Source organism: Petaurus breviceps, unplaced genomic scaffold (genome assembly GCF_028583685.1).
Source record: "Petaurus breviceps papuanus isolate PSGF00001 unplaced genomic scaffold, PetGlider_PUasm1.0 90740, whole genome shotgun sequence".
Lineage (NCBI taxonomy): Eukaryota > Metazoa > Chordata > Mammalia > Diprotodontia > Petauridae > Petaurus > Petaurus breviceps.
In genome coordinates this window covers 14,515,804-14,541,222 of record NW_027187330.1, presented here as the reverse complement: position 1 = coordinate 14,541,222, position 25,419 = coordinate 14,515,804, and the positions used below count along the sequence as shown (strand labels likewise).

The window sequence follows — 25,419 nt, the reverse complement described above, 5'->3', positions numbered from 1 at the left end:
TCTCTTTTTTTTTTTGGAGAGAGGAAGGCAAGGCAATTGGGGCTAAGTAACTTGCCCAAGGTCACATGGCTACTAAGTATCAAGTGTTTGAGGCTGAATTTGAACTCAGCTCCTCCTGACTCCAGGGCTGGTGCTCTATTCACTGTGCCATCTGGCTACCCCTAAGTTTTTTCTTCATAAAATTTTATTTTCAAAGATTAAAAAACAAAACAAACACAACCTGAGGGTGGTGAGGTAGAATCTCAAAGTTGCTTTAACTTAAATTCTCTAAATATCAGTAATTTAGAGCATTTTTTTTTCTTATCACTATTGATAGTTTGAATTATTCTTCTAAAAACTTCCTGTTCATATCTTTTGACCATTTATCTACTGGGGAAATGGTTCTTAGTCTTCTAGATTTAAGCCAGTTCATGCTGTATCTTAGAAATGAGACCTTTATCAGCATAACTTAAAGATTTTTTTCCTCTAAATTACCTGTTTCCTTCTAACTTTTATATTTGATTTGTTTTGGAAAACAACAACAACAATTTTTCAATTTTACATAATCAATGTCCATTTTATCTTGTGTGATCCTTTCTGTCACTTACTGATCATGAACTCTTTCCATATCCATAGATCCAAAATATAATTTCTTCTTTTCCCCTTTAATTTGTTTATGATATGGCTTTTCATAAGTACATTATCCATTTGGAGGGGCAGCTTGGTGGCAGAGTAGATAGAGTGCTGGATATGTAGTCAGGAAGATTCATGTTCCTGGGTTCAAAACTGACCTTAGATACTTACTAAGCTCTGTGACCCTGGGCAAGTCATTTACCCTGTTTGCCTTAGTTTCCTGATCTAGAAAATGAACTAAAGCAGAAAATAGAAAATAACTTTATTATATTTGTTAAGAAAATCCCAAATGGATCACAATGACATGACTGAATAATGACTCACCACAACAACATACATTTGGAATTTGTCTTGATGTATGGTGTAAGGCATTGATTTAAATCCAATGTATAGTAGATTGCCATTCAGTTTTCCCAGCAGTCTTTGTCAAATAGTGAATCCTTCCATCAATAATTGGGGTCTTTGTGTTTAGTAAATACAGTACTATTCTTTGCTAGCTTCTGTATTTCGTGTACCTAATTTGTTCCATTGATTGACCTTTCTCTCTTTTGGAACCAGTAACAAATCATTTTAATGATTACTGCATTTTAGTACAGTATAAGATCTGGAACTGATAGAATCCCTTTCTCCATACCTTTTCTTTTTCACTATTACCCTTGAGGTTCTTGATCATTTGGTATTTTTTTCTAGCTCTATAATCTATTCTTTTGGAAGACTGATTGGCACAGCACTGAATAAGTAAATTAATTTAGGTAGCATTGTCGTTATATTATACTGGCTTGATTCTCCCAAAGAGTATTTAATATTTCTCCAATTATTTAGGTCTTTGTTTCTGTGGAATGTCTTATAGTTAAATTTATATAATCCCTGGGTGAATCTTGGTAAATTCCCCCAAGTTTTATAGCTTCTGTAGTTACTTTAAGTATAATTTCTCTTTCAATCTCTTCCTGCTAGATTTTGATCTTTAAATACAGAAATGCTGATAATTTATGGAGAAGTATTTTATATGCTGTAATTTTGCTGAAATTATGAATTATTTAAACTGATTTTTAGTTGACTCCTTAGGGTTCTTCAAGTACACTATTACATTATCTATTAAAAAGTAATAATTTTGTTTCCTCTTTGCTTATGCTTAATGCTTCTATTTTTTGTCTTACTGCTATTTCTGATGAGGGAGGATAGGTGTTTGGGGGACCCCAAAGACCAGAGTCCCTTGGTGGGCAGTCTGGAATGAATTCACAGGCTCAAGAATTCTGAGTCAAGTTGGTAAAAGTTTATTGTTATGCTATACAGCGGACATGAGTTCTTAGGAAACCTGAAACCTTAAAGGGTTAGAATTAAAGTTTTTATGGAATAATCCATAGTATAACCTGTGTCAATTATGCTAACTAGGTGAGTAAGGGTTGAATTAGGGAGAAGTTAAAGAATCATCAGTTCTTGAAGGAACATGCACTTTTAATATCAACTGCACAGGTGTATTGCCCATAATTCACTGGGAAATGGTCCAAGGCGGGGCTACCTGGAGGTGTGGTTTTAGGCTTGAAATGCTACTAAGTCAACTAGCGATCAGGGCTGACTGAGAAGAGCCCAGTCTGCTACCCATCAATGTCCTGTATGGCAAGATGGATGTTGGGAGTATACATATGTCCCAAGCTAACAAGGGATCCAGGATGTGTATAATGGGGCTTAAAGATATCCAATGAAGGATTCATTGATTCAGCTGGTTATTATACTAAGGGAAGATAAATATTTCATGAATGGTTACTAGGCAGAGTACTAGCAGGGGAAAGGGGCAGAGATAATGCTCTGAGGCTGGGGAGATTTGAGGCTAGGGACAAATGTGATTTTGCAAACTGATGTGATTTTACAAACTGGGGTTCAAGCACAGGAACCCAAGCACCCCATCATTTCCAGCACTCTATTAAATAGTAGTGGTACAAATCAAAATATCTTTACCTCTCAACGTATTGGAAAGGCCTCTCACATTATGTATATGAACTGGATAATCTCCAATATGTGTATGCATATATACACATACATTACATATATACAATTATATATATAATGTTTGCTCTTAAATTTAGATATATATTATTTACTATATTAACAAGAGATCCATTTATTCCTATGGTTTCTAGAGTTTTTAATACAAATGAGTTAGGATTGTTAAAAGCCTTTTTAGCACCTTATATAATAATATTTTATTTTATTTTAAATTTTAACATGGTTTATTACATTTATAATCTTATTTAGGATGAAACAACCATATAGGTTTTTTACACACTTAAAAATAAAATTATTATAAACTTAACAATCACAAATAAAAGATAATAAAATTGAGATGGTATATGAAACTATGAACATTCATTACATAGTATTAGTTAATAAAGTATATATTAATTTTAACAGGTCAGTAATAAATTGTTTATGCTTTTTATGAACTTTTTTTGTTTTCTTATTCATCTTGGCATATTATTTCTGAATTCTACATATTTTATTTTTCTGTATAAATAGACCTTAGAAAATCTGCTCTCATGATTTGAAGCATGTGGCAGACGGAAATAAACAATCCAAGAGCGAGAAGATACTATATTAAGGTGCCTAATGTCAAGTAGCAATGGCAGAAGAAAGAGATAGGAACTGGAGCTATGATTTTACAAATCTTATATCACATAAGCTTCACAACAACTTCATGGAGTAGGCATTGAAGTATTACTATCCCCATTTTAAAAAGCAGACCTGTGATTTCATTGACATAGACATCTTTCAGATGAGAAAACTCCCTTCTGTGTGCACCCCAAAATTGTATGCAAATGGTCAGGGAGGAGAAGCAATTTACAAAAGGAAATGGCAATGTTATAAAGCCCTAACGCAGAATTCTCCCCCACCCCCTTGCTGACCATTTTCTTCCATTGGCTGGAAGTCAGGTGTACAATCTAAGTGTGGTAATCTACCTCAAGTACCGGAACAAGGAAACAGACCACCCAGTGTACATTTGAGAAAACACTTCTTTCCTTATTTGGCCTATCTTGTGCTGAGGTGGCATTGGGTGGGTCTCCATTGCTCTAAGCCCAGATTCCTACAAGGTCAGGTGACTTCTAAACTTAGGCCTAGTGGATGCTGAAGCCACTCTAGATTTGATTTTTCAGAATGGGGAAACTTCACTGCAAATTATCCCTCAGACTTCCCAGTGCAGGTTGGTAGTTTCTTTGTGACCTATAGTCATAAAGAATTGCCTAAAGTACTAAAAGCCTAAGGGACTTGCTCAGAATGATACAGCCTGTATGCATTAGAGGCAGAAATTGGGGCTAATTAAGGATTATAATGCTGCATGTTTGCGGATCTGGCGGACTCAGTGTCAAAAGAAGTCCTGAGGCTAGCCGATTCAAGCCGAGGTTGAAGGACATTGAAGGTTTAATGAAAGATGAAGACCCTGAAGCCAAACAAAAGGTCTTCTGGATGATTTCAAGGGCATGTAGAATCCCCGCAGATTTATATTGTCCATTGAGGCAAAAAGGACCAGGACTGGATCATTGCTCTTTCTCCTCCAACATTGTTTCTAGGCCCTTCCCTTTCTTATCACTCAGCCCTTTCTCGATCAAATCCAATTCAATTGCAAGTTATGGCACCACCTTCCAGATATCATGGTCCTCTTTGAGAATGAGAACCACAACCACAATTCCTTTGGTACCATCCTGTCCTGTCCTCTCTTCTCCTTCCTTCTCCTTCTCCCTTTACTTCTCCCTCTATGTAAGGCAAGGACTCTGCCTTTTCTTCAGCTAAGGTACTCAGCCAAATTAGATTTAACATTTGCCCTATTGCTGATGGGGGAGGGGATCCCTCTAGGTTCAGCAGGAATTATGATTTTATCCAAGACCAGAAAACCTGCAATATCATCTGGAAGGAATTCAAGGTCTCAGGCTTAATTAGAGTGAGAGTTGTAGAAGTTTATTGTTACACTTCCACAGACCGGAGGGGCCTCAATGCATAGACAAAGGTCAGAGCTGACCTAGAGGAGCAAGTGAATAGATAGTTTAGATAAGATTTGGGCCAGGTCCGTAATGAGAGGAAAGGCAAGGATAAAGGAGGGTGTGGGCCAGGCCTGGCCTTGATTACTTAATCAAGAGATTAAGTAAGAACAAAAGGGGTCGAAGGGTGTTGCCTAGGTGGAATGTGGGATAGGGGGAAGGGGCAGATCTCAAGGGCAGGAAAGGATAAATTACAACTTCACAGACTGGTTTTACAAGTTGGTTTCACAAATTGATCTAGACCCCAGGTACCCCATCATTGCCAATAATAGCATTAAGCATATGCAGAGCAAACATGGGCTTACAAAAGATGATTTAGTAGGCACCAGGTAGTTCCCCTGTCACCAATATTCTACAACCACAGAATAATCAAATATCACAACTAAAAATGACCTTAGGTGTCATCTAGTATACCTCCTACCTAAAGCATAGACACCTTCTGTGTTTCCCAACTGCCTTTCCACAGAATGTTTTTACTAGCACACAAAATTTTCACTACCACCAAAGGTACTTCTTAAAACCTATAAATTTAAAAACTCTTATTCATCCTTCTTTGCTTCCTACTCACATTGTCTAATTCATTACACTTCTAGATTCCCCCCTTTTCTTCTGTTCCTAGCCAAGGGTATATCCTAAAGCTATGGGATAGTAAAATAGTTAAAGGTGTCAAACCCTGAAAATAAATGACCAAAGAATCTCAGGGGTTTTCAGGATCCCAAAGGCAGAAAATTGAGATGTTTTATTGCTCTATTGTATAGATCAAGTTAGTAAATTGCCCTACAACACCAGTTCCCCTTTTTCATTTACCTCTGTGCTTGAAACTCCACCATTAGAGAGTTATTCCATTGGGACTTACAAACATTTGGTCTTAAAGATATCTTATTGACCCTTGAAAATAAGCCCAATCTATTGCTAACAGCTTTTAACAATTAAGAACTTCAGCTGATGGATTAATTGATTTATTATATATTAATTGATTAATTGGTTGAGAGTAATGACCTGAGGTACTGATGGGGGACGGGATCCCAATAGGTTCAGCAGGAATTATGATCTTATCTAAGACCAGAAAACCTGCAATAGGGTCTGGAAAGAATTCAAGGTCTCAGGCTTAATTGGAGGGAGAGTTGTAGAAGTTTATTGTTACGCTTCCATGAGAAGCGGGCAAGAGTCCTTTAGAGGACCTGCAAGTGAGAGGGGTAACATGCTTTTTACCTTTAAAGGGTAGGGCTGCCATGGTCAGGGCTGACCAGCAGGGAGGGGCCTCAGTGCATAGACAAAGGTCAGAGCTGACCAAGAGGAGCATGTGAATAGATAGTTTAGATAAGATTTGGGCCTGGTTGAAGGAGACAAAAGGTAAGGACAAAGGAGGGTGTGGGCCAGGCCCAGAAGAAATGAAGAGATTAAGTAAGAGCAAAAGGGGTCACAGGGTGTTGCCTAGGTGGAGTGTGGGATAGGGGGAAGGGGCAGAGCTCAAGGGTGGGAAAGGACAAGTTGCAGTTACAACTTCACAGACTGGTTTTACAAGTTGGTTTGACCTAGACCCCAGGTACCCCATCAGTACCATAGAACCTAGCATAAACACCATGCAGGATGAGGGGATGGTGGCATAGAAACTCAGAATCCGAGAAGGAAGGTAGGAGGAAGTCAAGATAAGACTCTGTTTATTTGCCAATTTTTCTGAAAGCTAACCCTTTGAGGATCAAGTCAGCAGAGCAGGGGATAATGATAGATACTTTGATGATGCTGTCACTTCTTTATACTCTGGAACATGCTGTTTACTTCTGCAGTAAATGGTATAGAGATGACTGGCCTATATAAAACACTTGCTACTTCTTGGTACATGTTGAACATGGAACAATTTCTCTTTCCTTCCTCCTCTGCCCCACACATAATCCCTAAATACATATATATTAATGATATATACATACGACAGTGAAATGACACCCAGTGCCAAATCACTCATGTTCTATCAAAGAATTATAGAGCTGGATGGAATTCTGAGGGTATCTGGTACTTAAATAGTAATCCCTTCTGTAATATCCCAGAAATGTGTCAATTCAGTCCCCAATTGAAGCAGAACTCATCATCTGGAAGTAGGCCATTACACTCCCAGCATGTACCTCAAAGTCCATTTGCATGGGATTCTCCTTTTTGGTGGAGACTGATTATTCAATGTTGCATGCCTACATAAGGGGTGAAGTTGGCAAAAATAAAAAACTTAAGAGAAGAAAAATCCTAGTCTTTTTGACTTCCAGCTTTGAGGAAGGAAAAAAAGCATAGTTCCAGACTCTTCAGATCCGTGAAGGAAAAGAAAGACTCTGGGAAGAAGCCAAGATGTAGAAGAACTGCTTTAATCATGTCAGCTTATTGAACTGTGTCTTCTTTCTTAAAAATGGAAACCAGAAGATCAGAGTCTTTCTTCTCCCAAGTTCTAACCAACTCTGACCCTCATTCAAGGAGGGAACATTGAATAATCGCCACAAATGAGAAATCTCATGTGAATGGGCTTTGAGTTACAGGTTGCATGTCAGAATAATCAGATTTATTTGGAATTTTTTTTCATACATTGAACCAAAATCTTCCTCTTCACATGTTCCATACTCTTCCTTATTCTACCATTTCCTGCCAAGCATTATAAGTCTATATTACAGACACATTTTAGACAACTTTTCAAATACTTGAAGAGAGCTATCCTAAAGACTCCTCATTAAACATCCTTCCTTTTTTTCCTAACTCTTGTAGGGCATATTCTCTAGTCTTCTTGCTATCCTAGGACTTCTCCACTGGAATCTCTCCAGCTTGTAAATGGCCTCCTTAAAATGCAATGCCCAAGTTCAAGTACAATCAGTATCAAATCAGGACAGAATACAACCAAACTATCACATCCCTCATTTTGAACATCCTACATTTCAATGCAGCCTAAAGCTATATTAGCTTTTTTTGTTTGTTTTCAGCACAGTATTGTTGACTTATAGGGCATTTGCAGGCCACTAAAACTTGATCTTTTTTTTTCTTTCACAAAATTATTGTCTAGGCACAGGATAGAAAGAAATGTCTACGTATTAGTTTTAGATAGCCAGTGGATACCAGTTTGATCTCTCTTTGGGATGAAAGACCTCATCCAAATTTTAATCAAGAACATGGAAATGTCTTAGGATAAGAACAAGAATTTATTATTTTCCCTGGCAGAAAAGTGTGGTCTTCCCCATGACTGATCATGATCAAGAGGCAAGGCAATGTGGAGTGGACAGGGTTTTAAAGGCTAATGCAGTCAAGCCCCTTTCCCAGACTGTCCCTTCTCTCATTGGCTGAGAGATGGATTCAAGTCTGGGTGTGAAAATCTTCCCCAATGGCAAGTCACAGGTAAGCCTGCCACTACCTCTCAGTGGCTGGGAAACAGGCTTACAAAGAACAGGCATGCTGATTGACAGCAAGGGAAAGTGGGAAGGGTCCCAAAGCACGGGAGGGGGAGTGAACTTGGGTTGTCCCTGACTCCCACTGGCCAGGAGGAGGGACCCACAGAGTCGGGGAAATCAGAAAGACTCCTGAAAGGGCTTGCTGCTGATTGAAAGCAGTAATGGGGGGGGGGGGGGGAGGGAGGGGGGGGGGGGGGGGGGGGGGGGGGAGGAGGAAGTAGACAGTCAGAACTGACACCAATTTATAAGATCCATTCTGAGAAGTTTTCAAGTTTTCACTCCCCAGACAGTCTCTAAGCTCAGAACTATAGAGAATTTGAGAGACCCCAAAGCTCTTTCCTCATAACTCTATGAAATAGAAGTCCTGTTACTTCTGTTTTACAAATAAGGAAGCTAACATTCAGTCAGAGATGTTCAGTGACTTGCCCAGGACTTGAACATAGGCCTTCTAACTGAAAAACAAAAACAAAACCAAAAAACTGTGCTATTTCCACTATCCCATGCTGTCTCCTATTTTTCTGGGATCTGTCTCTTTACTTCTTGGTAAGTTACACCTGTCTTTTCAAACAGGTATGTCTCCTGCATAATCCCATGCAGAGTTTCCCTGACACCCTGGTTATATGGCAGTTATTGTGAAATGGTCTCACTGCCTTCCAGCGCTGAGCGTGTTGGAAAGGATTACAGCCCTGAAACCCCCAGTTTCCTCCTCCTTGAGCTCTTCTTGAAAATACCTGTAAGAGATTAGGAAGAATTGTCTAGGGGGTGGAGAGAACAGGCTTTGAAATTCTGTTTGCAGATAGTAATTCCAATTAATACCTGAACCACCAGCAATCAAAGGGCCCAGGATTCTAAACCTCTTAGCAGAGCCTTGGGGTGAGAGCAAAGTTTCCTGACTTGAGTTCAAACAATTTTCAAATGTTCATGCAGTGTTTCCACAGATGTTGTTTATTTCTCCTCAGCAGTCTCAGGAGTGAGCAATCTTTCTCTCTCTCTTTTTTAGCCGTCATGAGAATTACACAGTGTTTTGAAAGGGTGGGAAAAAAAAAAGTTTTCATTGCTTTAATTACCAACCACTGAAGATTTAGACATAGAAAGAATAAAACAAACAAACAAACACAGGAAGAAAAGAGGTTCTTAGAAGTTGTTAATGGCTTTGGGTTAGCATAGGTGAAGAAACCAGCTGGCTGGTGATTTATTAGGGGATCATTAGGTAGAGAGAGAAATGAAATGAAAAGAGCTTATCTCTAAGGACTATGTGTCATTTCTTATAATCACAAATGTTTAGAGTTGAAAAGGACACTCCCCCTCATTTTCTGGGTGAGGAAACCAAAGTCGAGAACAGAAATTCCTAGCCTGGGGTCTGTGACCTTTTTTAAAAAAAATGATAAATATATTTCAGTATAATTGTTTTCTTTATTGTTTTATGTATTAAACTGTGTATTGTTTTGTGTATTAAAAAATTGTTTGAGAAGAGGTTCACAGAATTCATCAGACTTCTGATGGGGTACCTGGGGTCTAGGTCAATTTGTGAAACCAACTTGTAAAACCAGTCTGTGAAGTTGTAACTGCAATTTGTGCTTGAGCTCTGCCCCTTCCCCCTATCCCACACCCTGTGACCCCTTTGTTCTTATTTAATATCTTCATTTCTTCTCAGGCCTGGCCCACACCCTCCTTTACGTTTGCCTTTTGTCTCCTTCTACCTGGCCCAAATCTTATCTAAACTATCTATTCACATTCTCCTCTTGGTCACCTCTGACCTTTGTCTATGCACTGAGGCCCCTCCCTGCTGGTCAGCCCTGACCATGGCAGCCCTACCCTTTAAAGGTAAAAAGCATGTTACCCCTCTCACTTGCAGGTCCTCTAAAGGACTCTTGCCCGCTTCTCATGGAAGCGTAACAATAAACTTCTACAACTCTCCCTCCAATTAAGCCTGAGACCTTGAATTCTTTCCAGACCCTATTGCAGGTTTTCTGGTCTTAGATAAGATCAGAATTCCTGCTGAACCTATTGGGATTCCGTCCCTCATCACTTCCATTCCTTGTCAAGAATCCTTGTCCTAGAACTATAAAATGACATCATATTACAGTTAGAGAAGATAGAACAAAAGCTCCAGTCTTCTTATTTAACCTTTCATTCAATCCTCTTTTCTGCCGCATCATGCTATACCCCTCTTATCTAGTCAGTGGGTCTGGAAGTGGGACACTCGTTGGCCTGTCCTGGAGGCTGGTGGAAGCCTACTTTTGCTTGTTGGTCTGGTCATGACGCTAAAGGGTGGGTCTTTTTGGCCTTTTATCAATTGCTTTTACTACTCATCTATACTATAACTGTGAGTGAGATTGCATAGCGGTGGTGTCTGGCCATTTTGGGGCCTTGTAAGAAGCAGGATTTAATATCTTGCTAATAGAGAGGGTGAGAAGTCGTCACAGCAAGAGATGGGCAAAGGCTTAGTGGGAAATCTGGCTATGGCTATCTTCACATGTCTCTACTCAACCCTTGGGCTAGTTAGGGGCTGCATGCTTGCCAGAACAAATAGTTTTGATTTGGGAACTTACTGCCTGCATGAGAATCTAATTCTGTGATTTCATTCAAGCCAAAGGGCCTGGCCAGTGATTTAACAAATCACTGATTTGATGCCCTTTTCTATTGATGATTTGAGCCCTTTTCTACCTCTCTTCTCTCAGGCTGACTTGGCCTCATTGATCTTTCTTCAGGGCATTTTGGCATATACTTCCTCTATCTGTTTGTGATCTTTCATAGAGGGAGAAAACATCTCTGTCAGTCAAAATCTTATCTAACTATCAAGATCAGTTCAAATACTTCCTCTTCTATGTAGCCTTTTCAGATTCCCAAAAGGAGACAATCTTTTTTCTCTGAATTCAATTCAATTCAGTTCAATTTCATAAAATATCCCCACCAAAATATGTATCTATTGATCTATGTATCTATCATCTAAGTATTTATCTTTCTTTTCTGGCTGTCTATCCATCTATCATCCATCTATCATTATATTTATTACCATTTGATACTTTGCTGTGAGGAAGGTAGTACAAGGGATTATTATTTCCATTTCTAGATGAACTAAGGCCCAGAGAGACAGTAATTTGCCCAAAGTTAACCAGCTAGCTAGTGGCAGCAGATGCAACACCCAGGAACTTGAAGATCCTTTTATTTGTGATAGAATTAATTGAGTTTCAGCTAGACCCTCAGTGTTTGTTTAGACCATTTCCATGAAAGGATGCGTATAATGGACACATCCATCCATACTATTCATCAGCTAACTGGAACATACCTTACTGGTATGTCACATGAATAGTTAACAATCAAGAAACGAGAGATAGGAAGAAACAGATGAAACATTTAATGGAGAGAAAAAATAGAAGGGAGAAGGAAAGGAGAAGAATAATACAGGGCAACTGAGAAATAATGAGGGGAATATGTGAAGATGATTTTTTGAAAATGAATTAGAGCAGCCAAGTGAAAATTTGGAAGAATTTCTATAAGAATGTCACTATAGTTATACCAGAGAGCTGAGAATTCTAATATGAGAATTATTTGATTTTTTTGGTCTGAGACATTAGATCACTATAATCTTTTCTTCAGGAAGGTTTGGTATTAAAATCCCTCCCTTTTGATTTCTATCTAAATATTACTGAGGGATGGAAGAAAATGTATTTAATTTCTCATTTCCTACATTTTTCCAACAGAAATACTATTATCAATCACAATTTAGTCACCCTGACCTAGAAATTATTCTACTCTAACAACCTGAACCTCCCTCCATCCCTACTAGATCCCTTCTCTGGGGGATGGTCATCATGACGTGAGAATGCCCAGTGGAAACAATGAATGACAAGATTTCTTTCCAGCTACTCAGATTTCATTACTTGCCCTGAGGCATACCTTAAGGACACACTAGGGATAAGGGCATGCCAGAGAGAATATATAAGAGTTGTCTTGGAATCTGGACTTTAGAGTTGGAAGGGACTTTAGAGGGGAGTCATGCTTCAGGTGAAGTTTGAACTAAATGGCCTCTTAGGTTCTTTCCAGATTTGGGATTTTACAATTGTAGGTCATTTGGTCCACTCTTCCATTCAATGTGGAGTCCCTTCTATAGCAACCCCAATAGGAAATAATTACATCATGTGTAGGTGACAGAGAAAACATGAGTAAACATTTTTCCTTAGTTTTCAAGGTGGGTAATGAAGCCTGATGAGTTAATACTCAAATACAAGGTTGTTCTGAAAAGGCCCTGCTAAGTTTTTGCATTGTCCTATAAGGAAGTAAAGGAAAGAACCAGGTTTTCTATTGAGCAAACATTTTTTAAGAACTGCACTACTTTATATTCATGCATACATACTTGCATATACATACATACATGTATACCCATATATGTGTGTGTGTATATATATACATATACAGAGGGAGAGAGAGTGGGGGAGAGAGAGAGAGAGAGAGAGAGAGAGAGAGAGAGAGAGAGAGAGAGAGAGAATGAGAATTGGCATTTACTTTTACTTATTTATGAAGAAAATATTTATTAAGCACATTAATAAGGTATAGTAGGAAGAACCCTATCTGCATAGTTAGAGGACTATGGGTTAAAAATCTCAACTTTGACACTTGCTACCTGGATGACTTTGGGCAAATCACTTAAACTAATCTTTCTGGGCCTCAGTTCCCTCATATGAAAATGATTACCTGGCATTTTAAATTCCCTGAAGCCCTAAATCTTTTATTTTAACAGGGTAAAAAAAAAATGGCCTGGGTGTGATTTTTATTACTTAAAAAAACAGAATATTCAGGTACCTGCTTGTAAACTGATAATTGACCCAATAATTGCAAATCATTTGGATGTGTTCATTAAAACAATTCCTCTAAAAGTCTCTGAAAAGCAAAACTTTATTAATCCAAGTCAAGTTATTGTGTGTAATTAAGAGTAATATAATTGCCTCTTTAGAAAATATCCTCTAATTCAGACAATACTGGTCCCTCCTCATTTGTCTAAGCTAGTGAGGTTAAACTTAGGCTCTTGTAGCTTTCTTTAGCAGCGTGTACAGTAGACACTCAGTACTTGTAATTGACTGTAGTTGCTGACTGCAATGTGGTTTCTTGTAGGGATCATTAGCCGAGAGGATGCAGAAGACCTTCTGTCAAACATGACCGAGGGGGCATTTCTGGTTCGCGTCAGTGAGAAAATCTGGGGCTACACCCTCTCCTACCGCCAGCAGCATGGCTTCAAGCACTTTCTTGTGGATGCATCAGGGGATTTTTATAGCTTCCTGGGAGTGGATCCTAACCGCCATGCAACCCTCACAGACCTTATTGATTTTCACAAGGTATCCTTTCTGTGAGGCACCGCCATAAAGGCTCGGGTGATGGGTGAGGTCAGAGCTGTTCATTTCAAAAGTATCATCACAGTGACTAGGACCAAGCAGAGGTGCTGTGTACTGAGAGATGTGATGATAGAAGGACGTTCAGGACAAGCCCCAACAGGAAGACCCCAATCCTCGTTTATTGCCACTTCACTTCGGAACTTTCTTTTCTACCCTCCCTTGGGGAATATTTCTCCTCCAAAGACAATCCATCTTGGATTCACCTACATTCCCTTGTGTTTTCTCTTAAGGAACCATAAATAAAGAGAAAAGTGAAATAACAGATTGGCTATGGGTTTGATCTTTATAGGAAAAATTCCCTATCCTCAGGATAGCAGCTGTAATACATAAGATCTATCCATAATACCTTTTATTTGGGTGGTTACCTAGGTATATCTATTTCACTACAGAAGCACCATTTAAGGATGGCACAGAGAACTAATGGGACTCTTTCTCAAGCCTTATTATCCTTATTACTCAAATATTTTGCAGGGTTTGCTTATGAGCCTAGCTCTATGTAAAGAGTTTCTGTCATGTAGAAAGGCACATGGTCTGTGTCCTTAAGTATCTCACCTTTCTAGCATTGTCCCAACCTCCTACCCCAATAGGTACAAAACAAGGCGTCAAAAAGGATTTCCCTGATCAAATTGCAGCTCAACTTAGTTTTCATGTAAATAGCATCTTAATTAGCTAGTTTCATATTTTCAAGGGCTTTTCTGATTCCAAATTTAAAATGATACTCCTCTGAAAGTACACATATACCCCCACATGCACTCCCAGTTAACAATGTCTGCTAATTTTAAAAACTTTCTTTTCCAAGTTAACCAGCTTATTATTCACTTAATGAACTTGGGTTTAACAGGCTAATGTACCTGTCTGAGTTGCTTCACATTGCAATTTAAATATTTTAATGATGTCCTCTCTCCCAGAAGGTCAATTCTGGAGACTCGACACATTTGTGCCAAGTGTAGCTCCAAAATGCACTTTGTCAGAAACCCTGGAGTCTTTAAAAATCAGCTGTCTAAGCAAAACCAAGGCTATGGAAATGAAGAACAGAGTTTCCTTACTGCCCCATTGCAGTCTTTTTTTCCATATGAAACTCCTTCAGGTTAGCTTCCTAAGGGAACTGAAACTGCAGGGAAGCCGGAGGGAGACAGGACCTAATCAACTAAATGGGATTGGGGCCAATACAGTGGAGCTTTTGACAAAGTGCCCCTGAATTTTGGCCTGGATTCAAGCCCTAGTGGTCCAACCTATAATTCCCCCACAGTTCCAATTACCCTCCTGACATAAAGATAAGGCTCCTTAGAAGTCGCTTATGCCTGCTCTTTCCCCAAATGTGTTCAGGTAGACTTCTGTTATGCCTGTTTTAGTTGTAAAGAATGTGTGATTAATTTATTCATTCAATATATAAAAATACATAGTGCATGCATATCTATATCTATATATACACATATGTGTTTATATAATGCATGTGATATGTGTATATATAAGACTATATAATATATACATCACTTTTCCCTATTCACTTAGTCTATATGTATATATAATATAGAAGTATATGAATCTACTTTTACTATTACTATATACTTAGTATACATGTGCATAATGTACATGCATATACACACATATATTGTATATATACATATATTTATATGACCTCTTACTAATACACTTAGTATATATGTATATATGCATATTATACATATTATATATGTGTGTGTGTATACAGGTATATAGAGTGCCAGGGCCTGGAGTCAGGAAAACCTGAGTTCAAATGTGGCCTTAGACAGTAACTGTGTGATCTTGGGCAAATCATTTAACCCTGTTTACCTGTTTCCTCATCTGGAGTTAGAGAAGAAAATGACAAATTATTCTAGAATGTTTGCCAAGAAAACTCCAAAAGAGGTCGAGAAGAGTTGGACATGAGTTAAAAACAACTAAACAAAAACAAATACCTTACCCTTTGGTGGTACAATAGATAGAACCAGGGCCTGTAGTCAGAAAGATCACAAATTCAAATCTTGCCTCAGACACCAAGTTGTGTGAGCCTGGGTAAGTCATTTAATTTCTGTCTAAAGGGACATCTAGGTGTAGCAGTGAATAGAGTATTGTGTCTGGAGTCAGGAAAACTCATTTTCCTGAGTTCCGATCTGACCTCAAATCTGAACTCATTTACTAGCTATGTGATCTTGGACAAATCACTTAACCTTCTTTGCTTCAGTTTCTTCATTTGTGAAAGGAGTTGGAGAAGGAAATATCAAACTACTCCATCATCTTTGCCAAGAAAACCCCCAAATGGGGTCAAACAGTCAGACACAAATGAAAAATAACTGTACACACACACACACACACACACACACACACATGTATATATGTTTGTGTATATATATATACACACTGACTCTCACTATACAGTACTATATTATATATACATACATGATGTATGAAATACATACATGTAATTGTGTATATATACTCTATTCATTTAGTGTGTATATACATAATATACTATCTATAGTCTATATAGATAGCACACATGTAATACTATTTTGGACATGTATATGCATCTATACATACATTATGCATATGCTGAATTAAATATAAATAAAAGACAACACTACAAAGATGCCATAAGACAAAACATACTAAGTAACAAACAAATAGGACAAGTAATGAGTTCAAGGGAAGGAAATAGGCATTTATAAAGTGCTTACTATGTGTCAGGAACTATGCTAAGAACTTTACAAATATCTCATTTGATTCTTAAAACAACCCTGTGAGATAAGTGCTATTATTATCCCCAGTTTACAGTCAAGGAAACTGAATCAAACAGTGGTTAAATGACTTGCCCAGGATCACACAGATGGCAAATTTCCTTTTTTTTAAAATTTAGTTTCTTATTTTTACCTCAATTAACATGTTAAAACAATTTCAACATTGTTTTAAAAATCTAGTTCTCCCTCTCTCCCCACCCCACCCCCCATTTGAGAAGGCAAACAATTTGATATAGGTTATACATGTGTGGTCATGCAAAGCATGTTTTCATATTAGTCATGTAGTAAGAGAAAACATAGACCAAAATTAAAAAAAAAACAGGAAAAATAAAGAAAATTTTAAAAAGTATGTTTCTGTCTGTATTCAGACTCCATCATATCTGGGGATGGATAACATTTTTCATCATAAGTCCTTCATAGTTATCTTGGATCACTGTATTTCTGAGAATAGAGAAGTCATTTGCAGTTGATCATCTTACAATATTCTTCTTACTTTGTACAATGTTCTCCTGGTTCTACTAATTTCTCTTTGTATCAGTTCATATAAGTTTCCGGGTTTTCTTGAGAGCATCTAATTCATCATTTCTTATAGCACAATAGCATTCCATCAATATGTTTCATCACAAATTGTTCAGCCATTCTCCAACTGATGGGCATCCCCTCAATTTACTGTTCCTTGCTACCAAAAACAAGCTACTGTAAATATTTGAGCATAGTTCCAAATTACTCTGCATAATGATTGAATCAGTTCACAACTCTACCAACAGTGCATTAATGTCTCATTTTTTCCCACACCCGCTTCAACATTTGTCATCTTCCTTTTCTATCCTATTAGCCAATCTAATAGCTGTGATGTAATAATTTAGAATTGTTTTATTTTGCACCTCTCCAATCAATAGTGATTTCGAGTACCTTTTTATATGGTTAGAGATAGGATTGATTACTTCATCTGAAAATTGACTGTACATATCTTTTGATCATTTATCAATTGGGGAATGCATTATTTTTATAAATGTGACTCATTTCTCTGTTTTTGTGAGATAAAGCCTTTATCAGAGAAACTTGCCTCAAAACTATTTTCATAGTTATGTTGGCTAACTGTATTTCTCTCCATCCTATTTCTCCCCTGTTTATTCTATTCTCTCTCTCTTTTTACCCTGTCCCTCCTCAAAAGTGTTTTGCTTCTGATTACCTGCTCTCCCTTGAGAATTTCTTGACAGATAATGTCTAGGTTTTTTTTTTTTTTTTGATCATGGCTTTTAGGTAATCCAATAATTTTAAAATTATCTCTCCTGGATCTATTTTCTAGGTCAGTTGTTTTTTCAGTGAGATATTTCACATTATCTTCTACTTTTTAAATTATTTTTGTTTTTTAAAATTATTTCTTATAAAGTCATTAGCTTCCATGTGTTCTATTCTAATCTTTAATGAATTATTTTCTCCAGTGAGCTTTTGTACCTCTTTTTCCATTTGACCAAATCTGCTTTTTAAGGAATTTTTTCTTTTTAGTGAATTTTTGTAATTTTTTTTTCCCACTTGACCAATTCTGGTTTTTCAAGCCATTCTTATCCTTACTGGATTTTTGTACCTCTTTTGTCATTTGGTCTATTCTGTTTCTTAAGGTGTTATTTTCTTCAGCATTTTTTGTGTCTCCTTTACCAAGACTCCTTTTCATTATTTTCTTGCATCACTCTAATTTCTCTTACCAATTTTTCCTCTACCTTTTTTTTTTTTTTAAAGCAATTGGGGTTAAGTAACTTGCTCAAGGTTACATGGCCAGTTATTTCTGGGTGTGGTGCTGAGTATCTGAGCCCAGATTCGATCCCCCAGGTCATCCTGACACTGGGGCCGGTGCTCTTACTTGCTGAGCCACCTGGCTGCCCCTCCTCTACCTTTCTTACTTGCTTTTAAAGTCCTTTTTAAGCTCTTCCATGTTGTGAGACCAATTCATATTTTTCTTGGAGGATTTGGATATAGGAGCTTTGACTTTGATGTCTTCTGCTGAGGGTGCATTTTAGTCTTCCTTTTCACCATAGTAACTTTCTATGGTCAGAATTTTTCTATTATTTGCTCATTTTTTCCAGCCTATTTCTTGACTTTTAACTCTTTGCTAAATTGATGCTCTGCTCAGGAAGTGGAGTTGGCACTAATTTTCAAAGATGCTTCTAGGAACCTATAAATTTTCAATTCTTTCAAAGTGGCATGATCCAGGTAAAGGTGTGTTTACTACTCTCCTGGCCTGTGCTCTGGTCTTTGAGCAATCACAAGCACTCTTTTCGGCCCTCTGTCTGTATAGCCTGTCCAACTGTCTGTATAGCCAAAGGGAATTATTCATTAGCACAGGAGAGAGGAATTGTGATGAGGGTCCCCATTCTACTGTGGCCACAAGCTCTAGTGTGCTAGTGCTACTTCTGACCCTGAGACTGACCTGCAAGACTGGGAACCAGGTTCAGGTATGGGTAAAGCAACAGAATCCTGTCTCAGTACTAGCAAAGAGATTCCTGTAATCTTTTTTTCTGGCAAGGCAATTGGGCTTAAGTGACTTGAACAAGGTCACACAGCTAGTAAATGTCAAATGTTTGAGGCCAGATTTGAACTCAGGTCCTTCTGACTCCAGGGCTGGTTCTCTATTCACTTTACCACCTGCATATCACTTGTAATCTCCTTCTAACCAGTTGCTTGACCCCCTTACCATCTGTGGTCTGATAGCTCCATAAAAGAATTAGGAACATTAAAATAATAGTCTCCTGGGGTAGGTCTAAGAAAAAGTTGAATGATGACCTTACCCCAATGCCTGGCACTCAGTAAATGATTTTTCATTCTTTCATTCATGTATGACATAGGGATCATTCCTATTCTGTCTGGTAGCTTTGTCTTACTATCCTCAAATATTTTTTCCAATTCTTAGATTCTTTGAATTCATGAACTCCTGATCTCCATCTCTAAGGGAACAATCACCATAGTTTAATCAGACATTCCCTCCTATTTATACATATAATCCTCTCTTTTTTCTTTCAGGAGGAAATCATCACTGTATCAGGTGGAGAGTTATTGCAGAAACCCTGTGGACAGAGGGACAACCCACCAGACTACTACATGCTATTTGATTGACTTTCTTCCATGGAGCAGGCCTCTATTAGATTTCCCTGTTTGCCCTGTACCCAAGACCTTCCCTTGCTTCATAGCAATAGCTGTGGGGGTGGGATTCTGAAAGAATGGGTAAATTTAATAAACTTGTTCTGAAAGTTTTCAAAGTCAAATGGCAGCCAGAATTATCTCCAAAATGATTTACCACCTACTTGGCATTAAGGAAAGTCACCAGGATCATGTACTAGGTATTCAATTATTATTATTATTTTAAATTTACTCTGAATTTGTTGAATATAAAATGTGTCTCCAGTGTATATTCATGAGGGTGATGGTTTCATCACCAAATGACAAATATTGAAGGAGTGTTGGGACAGATAGAGTGCTAGACAGTAATTCAGGAAGATCTGGGTTCAAATCCTGCCTCTGATATTGATTGTGACTATGGATAATTTATCAAACTTCTCTGAGCCTCAGTTTCATCACTTATAAAATAATGGCTTGAATAACATTAACTCATAAGGTTTGTTCCAGCTCTAAATCCATGTTCCTGTAATCCTGGATCCTAATGGTCAATCTATTCACTAAATGAGTCATCTACCACTATTTATCCTATCTTCTTTGTATCTCTTTCTATGAAGGCAAGTGTATGTTATTTGAGCTCCTACAATGGGGCAAACTCTTATATTGAATTATTTGAATGTAAGCACCTTGAGGGCAAGTGGTGTTTCACCTTTGTCTTTGTCCCTTTGTCATTAGAGCTTGAATATATGAATGCTTGCTGGTTGAGACAACATTTGGATCTCTCCCTACAGATTTGTTCAAGGGCTTAAATGTATATGTGAGGATCATCTCTGATAGTTCACCAAACACAATATGTTAAGAGGGTCTTAATTTCTTTATTTTCCAGAACATTGACTTTGTTTCTTTATTAACATTATCACATGTCCTTCCATAACTTTCCTGGGCTTGGTCCAACTGTCTGTATAGCCAAAGGGAATTATTCATTAGTGCAGGAGAGAGAAGGGAGAAAATCACATGCCTTACTCTCATACTTTGATGAATGGATCTGTTGCACTGGATCCACTGATGCATACTGAAATCCCTCCACATCTTCTCGCCCTATGCTGTTTATATCCAGGTGTTTACATTAATACCCTGAAGAAGCTCTGCCTCAGTAAGTTACAGATTTTATTCTGGTTCTCTGGATGTCCCCAGGGTACCACTGTAACACATGGGCTGCCCAGCTGTTGACTCTCATTCCCATCACATGACCATATTTTGATAAGTATGCACAAGAAAGCATTATGACATATATGAATGAGCATCTATCTAGCTGAGTTCCATTTAAAAGTTTGAGGCAGGATGGCAGAGAAAAGGCAGGGCTCATCTGAGCTCTCCCCCAAACCCCTTCCAAAACCTTTAAATAATGCCATGAAACAATTCCTGTGGCAGCAGAACCCATAAAAGAATGTGCTGAAATAATTTTCCAGCCAAAGACAACATAGAAAGTCAAAAGGACAGTGAGAGAGAGTGGAGTACAATCCAGCATAGGCTATGCCAGCAGAACCCCAGACCAGGGAAACCAGGAGCAGGCCTTGGGAACCATTGAGTCAGCAGTGCCAGCAGCTGCTTCTGGAGTTTTAGTCAACAGATAGTAAGGGGGTTGAGCCGCTGGTCAGAAGTAGGGGTCTCTTTTCTAGCACTGAGACAGGGCTGTGTGGCTTTGCTTATCCTTGGATCTGAGCCTCAGTCCTGGGTTGAAGTCCCATGGTAAGGAGGAGTACTAGCTCACCAGAACTTAGGGTCACAGGGGAGGGGGGACTCTCATCATGGTTTCAGAACAGAAAAGAGTGTTTGTGGCTGCTCACAGACCAGAGCACAGGCCAGGAGAGCAGTAAACACACCTCTCCAGAGATCATACCACCTTGAAAGAACTGAAAATTTACAGGTTCTTAGAAGTATCTCTGAAAACAGCTGCACAAAATCCCTAAATCTTGGGACAGTGTGGCCTCCACCTGGAAACCTAACCTTATTTTAACAAAGTAAAGGTAAGTTGAAAGTAAAGAAATAGACTGAAATAAATAAAGAAAAAGAACAACAGAAAAATTCTTACTATAGAAAGTTACTATGGTGACAAGGAAGACCAAAACACACACTCAGAAGACAGCAACATCAAAGCTCCTATGTCCAAAGGCTCAAAGAAAGATGTTATTTGGCCTCAGACAATGGAAGAGCTTAAAAAGAATTTTAAAAATCAAGTAAGAGAGGTAGAGGAAAAATTGGCAAGAGAAATTAGATGCAAGAAAATAATGAAAAAGAGTTAAAAGCTTGGTAAAGGAGACAAGAAACAGACAGAAAAAAATAACACCTTAAAAACAGAAGAGGCTAAATGGTAAACAAGGCACAAAAAATCATTGAAGAAAAAAAAAACTGTAAAAAATAGAATTGGTCAAATGGAAAAGGAGGCGCAAAAGCTTACTGGAGAAAATAATTCATTAAAAATTATCATTGAGCACATGGAAGCTAACGACTATATGAGAAATCAAAAAATAATAAAACAAAAGAAAAAGAATGAAGGAAAGAAGGAAAGAAATTTTTCATTGGAAAAAAGACAATTGACCCAGAAAATGGATCCAGGAGAGATAATTTTAAAAAAATTGAACTTCTTGAAAGCCATGATCAAAAAAAGAGCCTAGACATTATCTTTCAAGGAATTCTCAAAGAAAACTGCCCTGATATACTAAAACCAGAAGGTAAAATAGAAATAGAAAGAATCCATTGATCACTTCCTGAAAGAGATCCCAAAATGAAAACTATAGCCAAATGTAAGAGCTCCCAGGTCATAGAGAAAATATTACAAGGAGCCAGAAAGAAACAATTCAAATATTTTGGAGCCACAGTCAGGATAACAAAAGTAGTTAGAGTAGTTTCTATATTAAGAGGTTGGAGGGCTTGGAATATGATATTCCAGAGGGCAAAGGAGCTAGGATTACAATCAAGAATTATCTACTCAGCAAAACTGAATATAATTGTTCTATGGGAAAAAATAGTCATTCAATGAAATAGAAGACTTTCAAGAATTCTTGATGAAAAGACCAGAGCTAAATAGAATTTGACTTCCAAATACAAGCCTCAGGAGAAGCATAAAAAGGTAAACAGAAAAGGGAAATCATAAGGGACTTAATAAGGTTAAACTGCATTTTTACATGGGAAGATGATACTTGTAACTCACAAGAACTTTCTCATTATTAGGGCAGTTAGAAGAAGTAGACAGAAGACACAGGTGTGAGTTGAATGATGGGATGATGATATCTTAAAAATAAAATTAAACTATGAGAATGGGGAATGCACTGAAAGATAGAATATGGTAAATTACCTCACATTAAAGAAGTAAGAAAGAGCTTTTATAATGGAGGGGAAGTGGAGAGGAAGTGAGTTTTCTTTCATCAGAACTAGTTTAAAGAGGGAATAATATTCACTCACAATTGGGGATAGAAATCTATCTTGCCCTACAGGAAAGTAGGAGGGGAAGTGGATAAGAGAAGGGAGGGTAGATTGGAAGGGAAGGGGTTGTCAGAAGCAAAACACTTTTGAGGAGGGGCAAGGTGAAAATAGAGAGAGAATAGAATAAATAGGGGGAAATAGTATTGAGAGAAACACAGCCATCATGGCTGTGAAAAGAGTTTTAAGGTAAGTTTCTCTCATAAAGGCTTCATCTAACAAATATACAGAGAAATGAGTCAAGTTTATAAAAATAAAAGCCATTCCCCAATTGGTAAATGATCAAAAGATATGAACAGTCAGTTTTCTGATGAAGTAATCAAAACTATCTATGGCCATATGAAAAAATGTTCTGCCTCTCTATTGATTGGAGAAATGAAAATTAAAACAATTCTGGGGTACTACCTCATACCTTTTGGATTGGCTAACAGGACTGAAAAGGAAAATTATCAACATTGGAGGGGCTATGGGAAAAAATGAGACATTTTTAGTGGAGTTGTGAACTGATTCAACTATTCTGTAGAGCAGTTTGGAACTGTGCTCAAAGGACCATAAAACCATGCATACCCTTTGACCTAGCAATACCGCTGCTAGATCTGTATTCCAAAGGAGATTAAAAAAAAAGCAAAAGGACCTATATGTACAAAAATATTTACAGCTGCTCTTTTATAGTGGCAAAGAATTAGAAATTGAGGGGATACCCATCAATTGGGGAATGGCTGAACAAAGTATGGTATGTGATTATGATGGAATACTATTTTGCTATAAGAAATAACGAGCAGGATACTCTTAGAACTGGAAAGACTTATATGAACTGATGCAAAGTGAAAAATGTACTGTGTATGAAGTAACAACAATATTGTATGACGAGCAATGATGAATGACTTAGCTATTCTTGCAATACAATGAGGCAAGACAACTCCAAAAGACTTATGATGAAAGAACTGATTGTGTCTGAATACAGTTTGAAGCATACTTTTGTTTTTTTACTTTATTTTTCTTGAGGTTATTTTTGTCTATGTTTTCTTTCACAACATGACTATTAGGAAAATGCTTTGCATGACTACATGTGTATAACCCATATTGAATTGTTTGCCTTCTCAATGAGGGGATGGGGGTGAGAGGGAGGAAGTGTGAAAATTTGGAATTGAAAGTTTTAAAAAAGGAATGTTAAAAATTGTTTGTAACTTGGGACAAATAAAATGCTAAATAAAAAAAAAAAACTTGTCTGTGCACTTCAAAGTGAAAGGACTTGATTAGGAAGGGTCAGATATGGGACCTGATCCCAGACTCTCCAGCTTTGGAGCCAGTGCCTTTCTATTTAATCATGATGTCCTGCTGTGAATCTCATCATTCCTTGTTCTGAAGTACATTGTCTTTAAACCATAATGCTTCTTGGAAAGAGTAGACTGTAAGTGTACTTACTGTACTCTAAGTGTAGAGTAGGCAAGAGGAGGCAGGCAAGGTTTGAAGAAATGAATGGAAATAGAAGGCCTGCTGTGTATCTGAACTGAAACTAGTAGCCCTCCCATGGAGAGCTTCAGTCTGGAACAATGCCTAACTCTGCCAATTTCTCCAACCTTCTACAAGTTTTAAGTAGAAAACACCTATTTCTCATAAGGTAAAAAGAAAAGCAAGGTATAATACCAGTAATTCCTATAATGTATGCTATGAGGTCTCAGGGCAGATCAGACATTCAAGGCCCTTCACCTTAGGATGGAGGAGGGATATAATGATTATGCTGTAGTATTTGACAAACACAAAATATTCTTTGTTCACAAATACAATCTCTATGAGAGGCTAGATTCTATTAATGTCCCAGTTTTAGAAGGAAACGAGGGAATCACATAATAGCATACTGTATGTGAAAATTCTTTGAAAAAATTAAAAGCCTTTGATAGATATAAGATGGCTGAAGGTATTATTATTCTGGATCTATTACAGCTTGAAGATAGATGGAATTTTAGTGACACCAATGAAGAGTGTCAGATATCAATGGGATTCGGGCCTCTAAAGATTTTAAAGTGCTCTGAATGTAAAGAAACTGCATTTTACATGAATGTACATATGAAAATGCACTGGAATTGTGAAGTAGTAGAATTCTGACTTATAGGCTTAACAAATGAATGAATTTCTTATGACAGAAAGATGATAGATTAATAAACAGAATATGAAACATATTTTAAGATGTAACCAATAAAAAAATTTGTTTTTCTCTACTGTGCTTATAAAAGACTTTTGTAATCTTTTTTTTTTTACTTCCCCCCTGTAAATGAGGGGAGGTAGAAAAGGTAAAAAATAGGTTTTTGAAAATTAAGAAAAAAAGTTGGAGGCATTAAGTCATGTGCAGCAATAGATTCCTTTAGCATTTGACCATATCAGAAATAGCTAGTGTGTCATTTGAACTCATGTAATCATATTTCCTCCAGCAGGAATGGGGAACGCAGCCATCTCAGTGATTTGTGAGGGCAAATCAATTTGAGATCTATAAGGATCTCAAAGAGCTTGTTTACTTTATTTAGTAGCCCATTTTGTAATTTTCAGATATGGTCAATAGAACCAATTTGACATTCAAATTCTATGGATAATTGTGGTTCTCCTTATTTGGCCAGTGGTATTCATTTGA

The 25,419-nt window shown here is 37.6% G+C and overlaps 1 protein-coding gene across 1 annotated transcript in view; it reads left to right on the top strand.

Annotated features, from left to right (window-relative positions):
• Nucleotides 1-24,003, top strand: part of SH2D4B (SH2 domain containing 4B) — a 199,162-nt gene extending 175,159 nt beyond the window's left edge. The window contains exons 7-8 of the mRNA XM_069067317.1: nucleotides 13,169-13,389; nucleotides 19,221-24,003. Coding sequence (XP_068923418.1) covers nucleotides 13,169-13,389; nucleotides 19,221-19,313 — 314 coding nt within the window. The 3' untranslated portion in view covers nucleotides 19,314-24,003. The remainder of the gene's footprint in view (nucleotides 1-13,168; nucleotides 13,390-19,220) is intronic.
• Nucleotides 24,004-25,419: the final 1,416 nt, after the last annotated feature.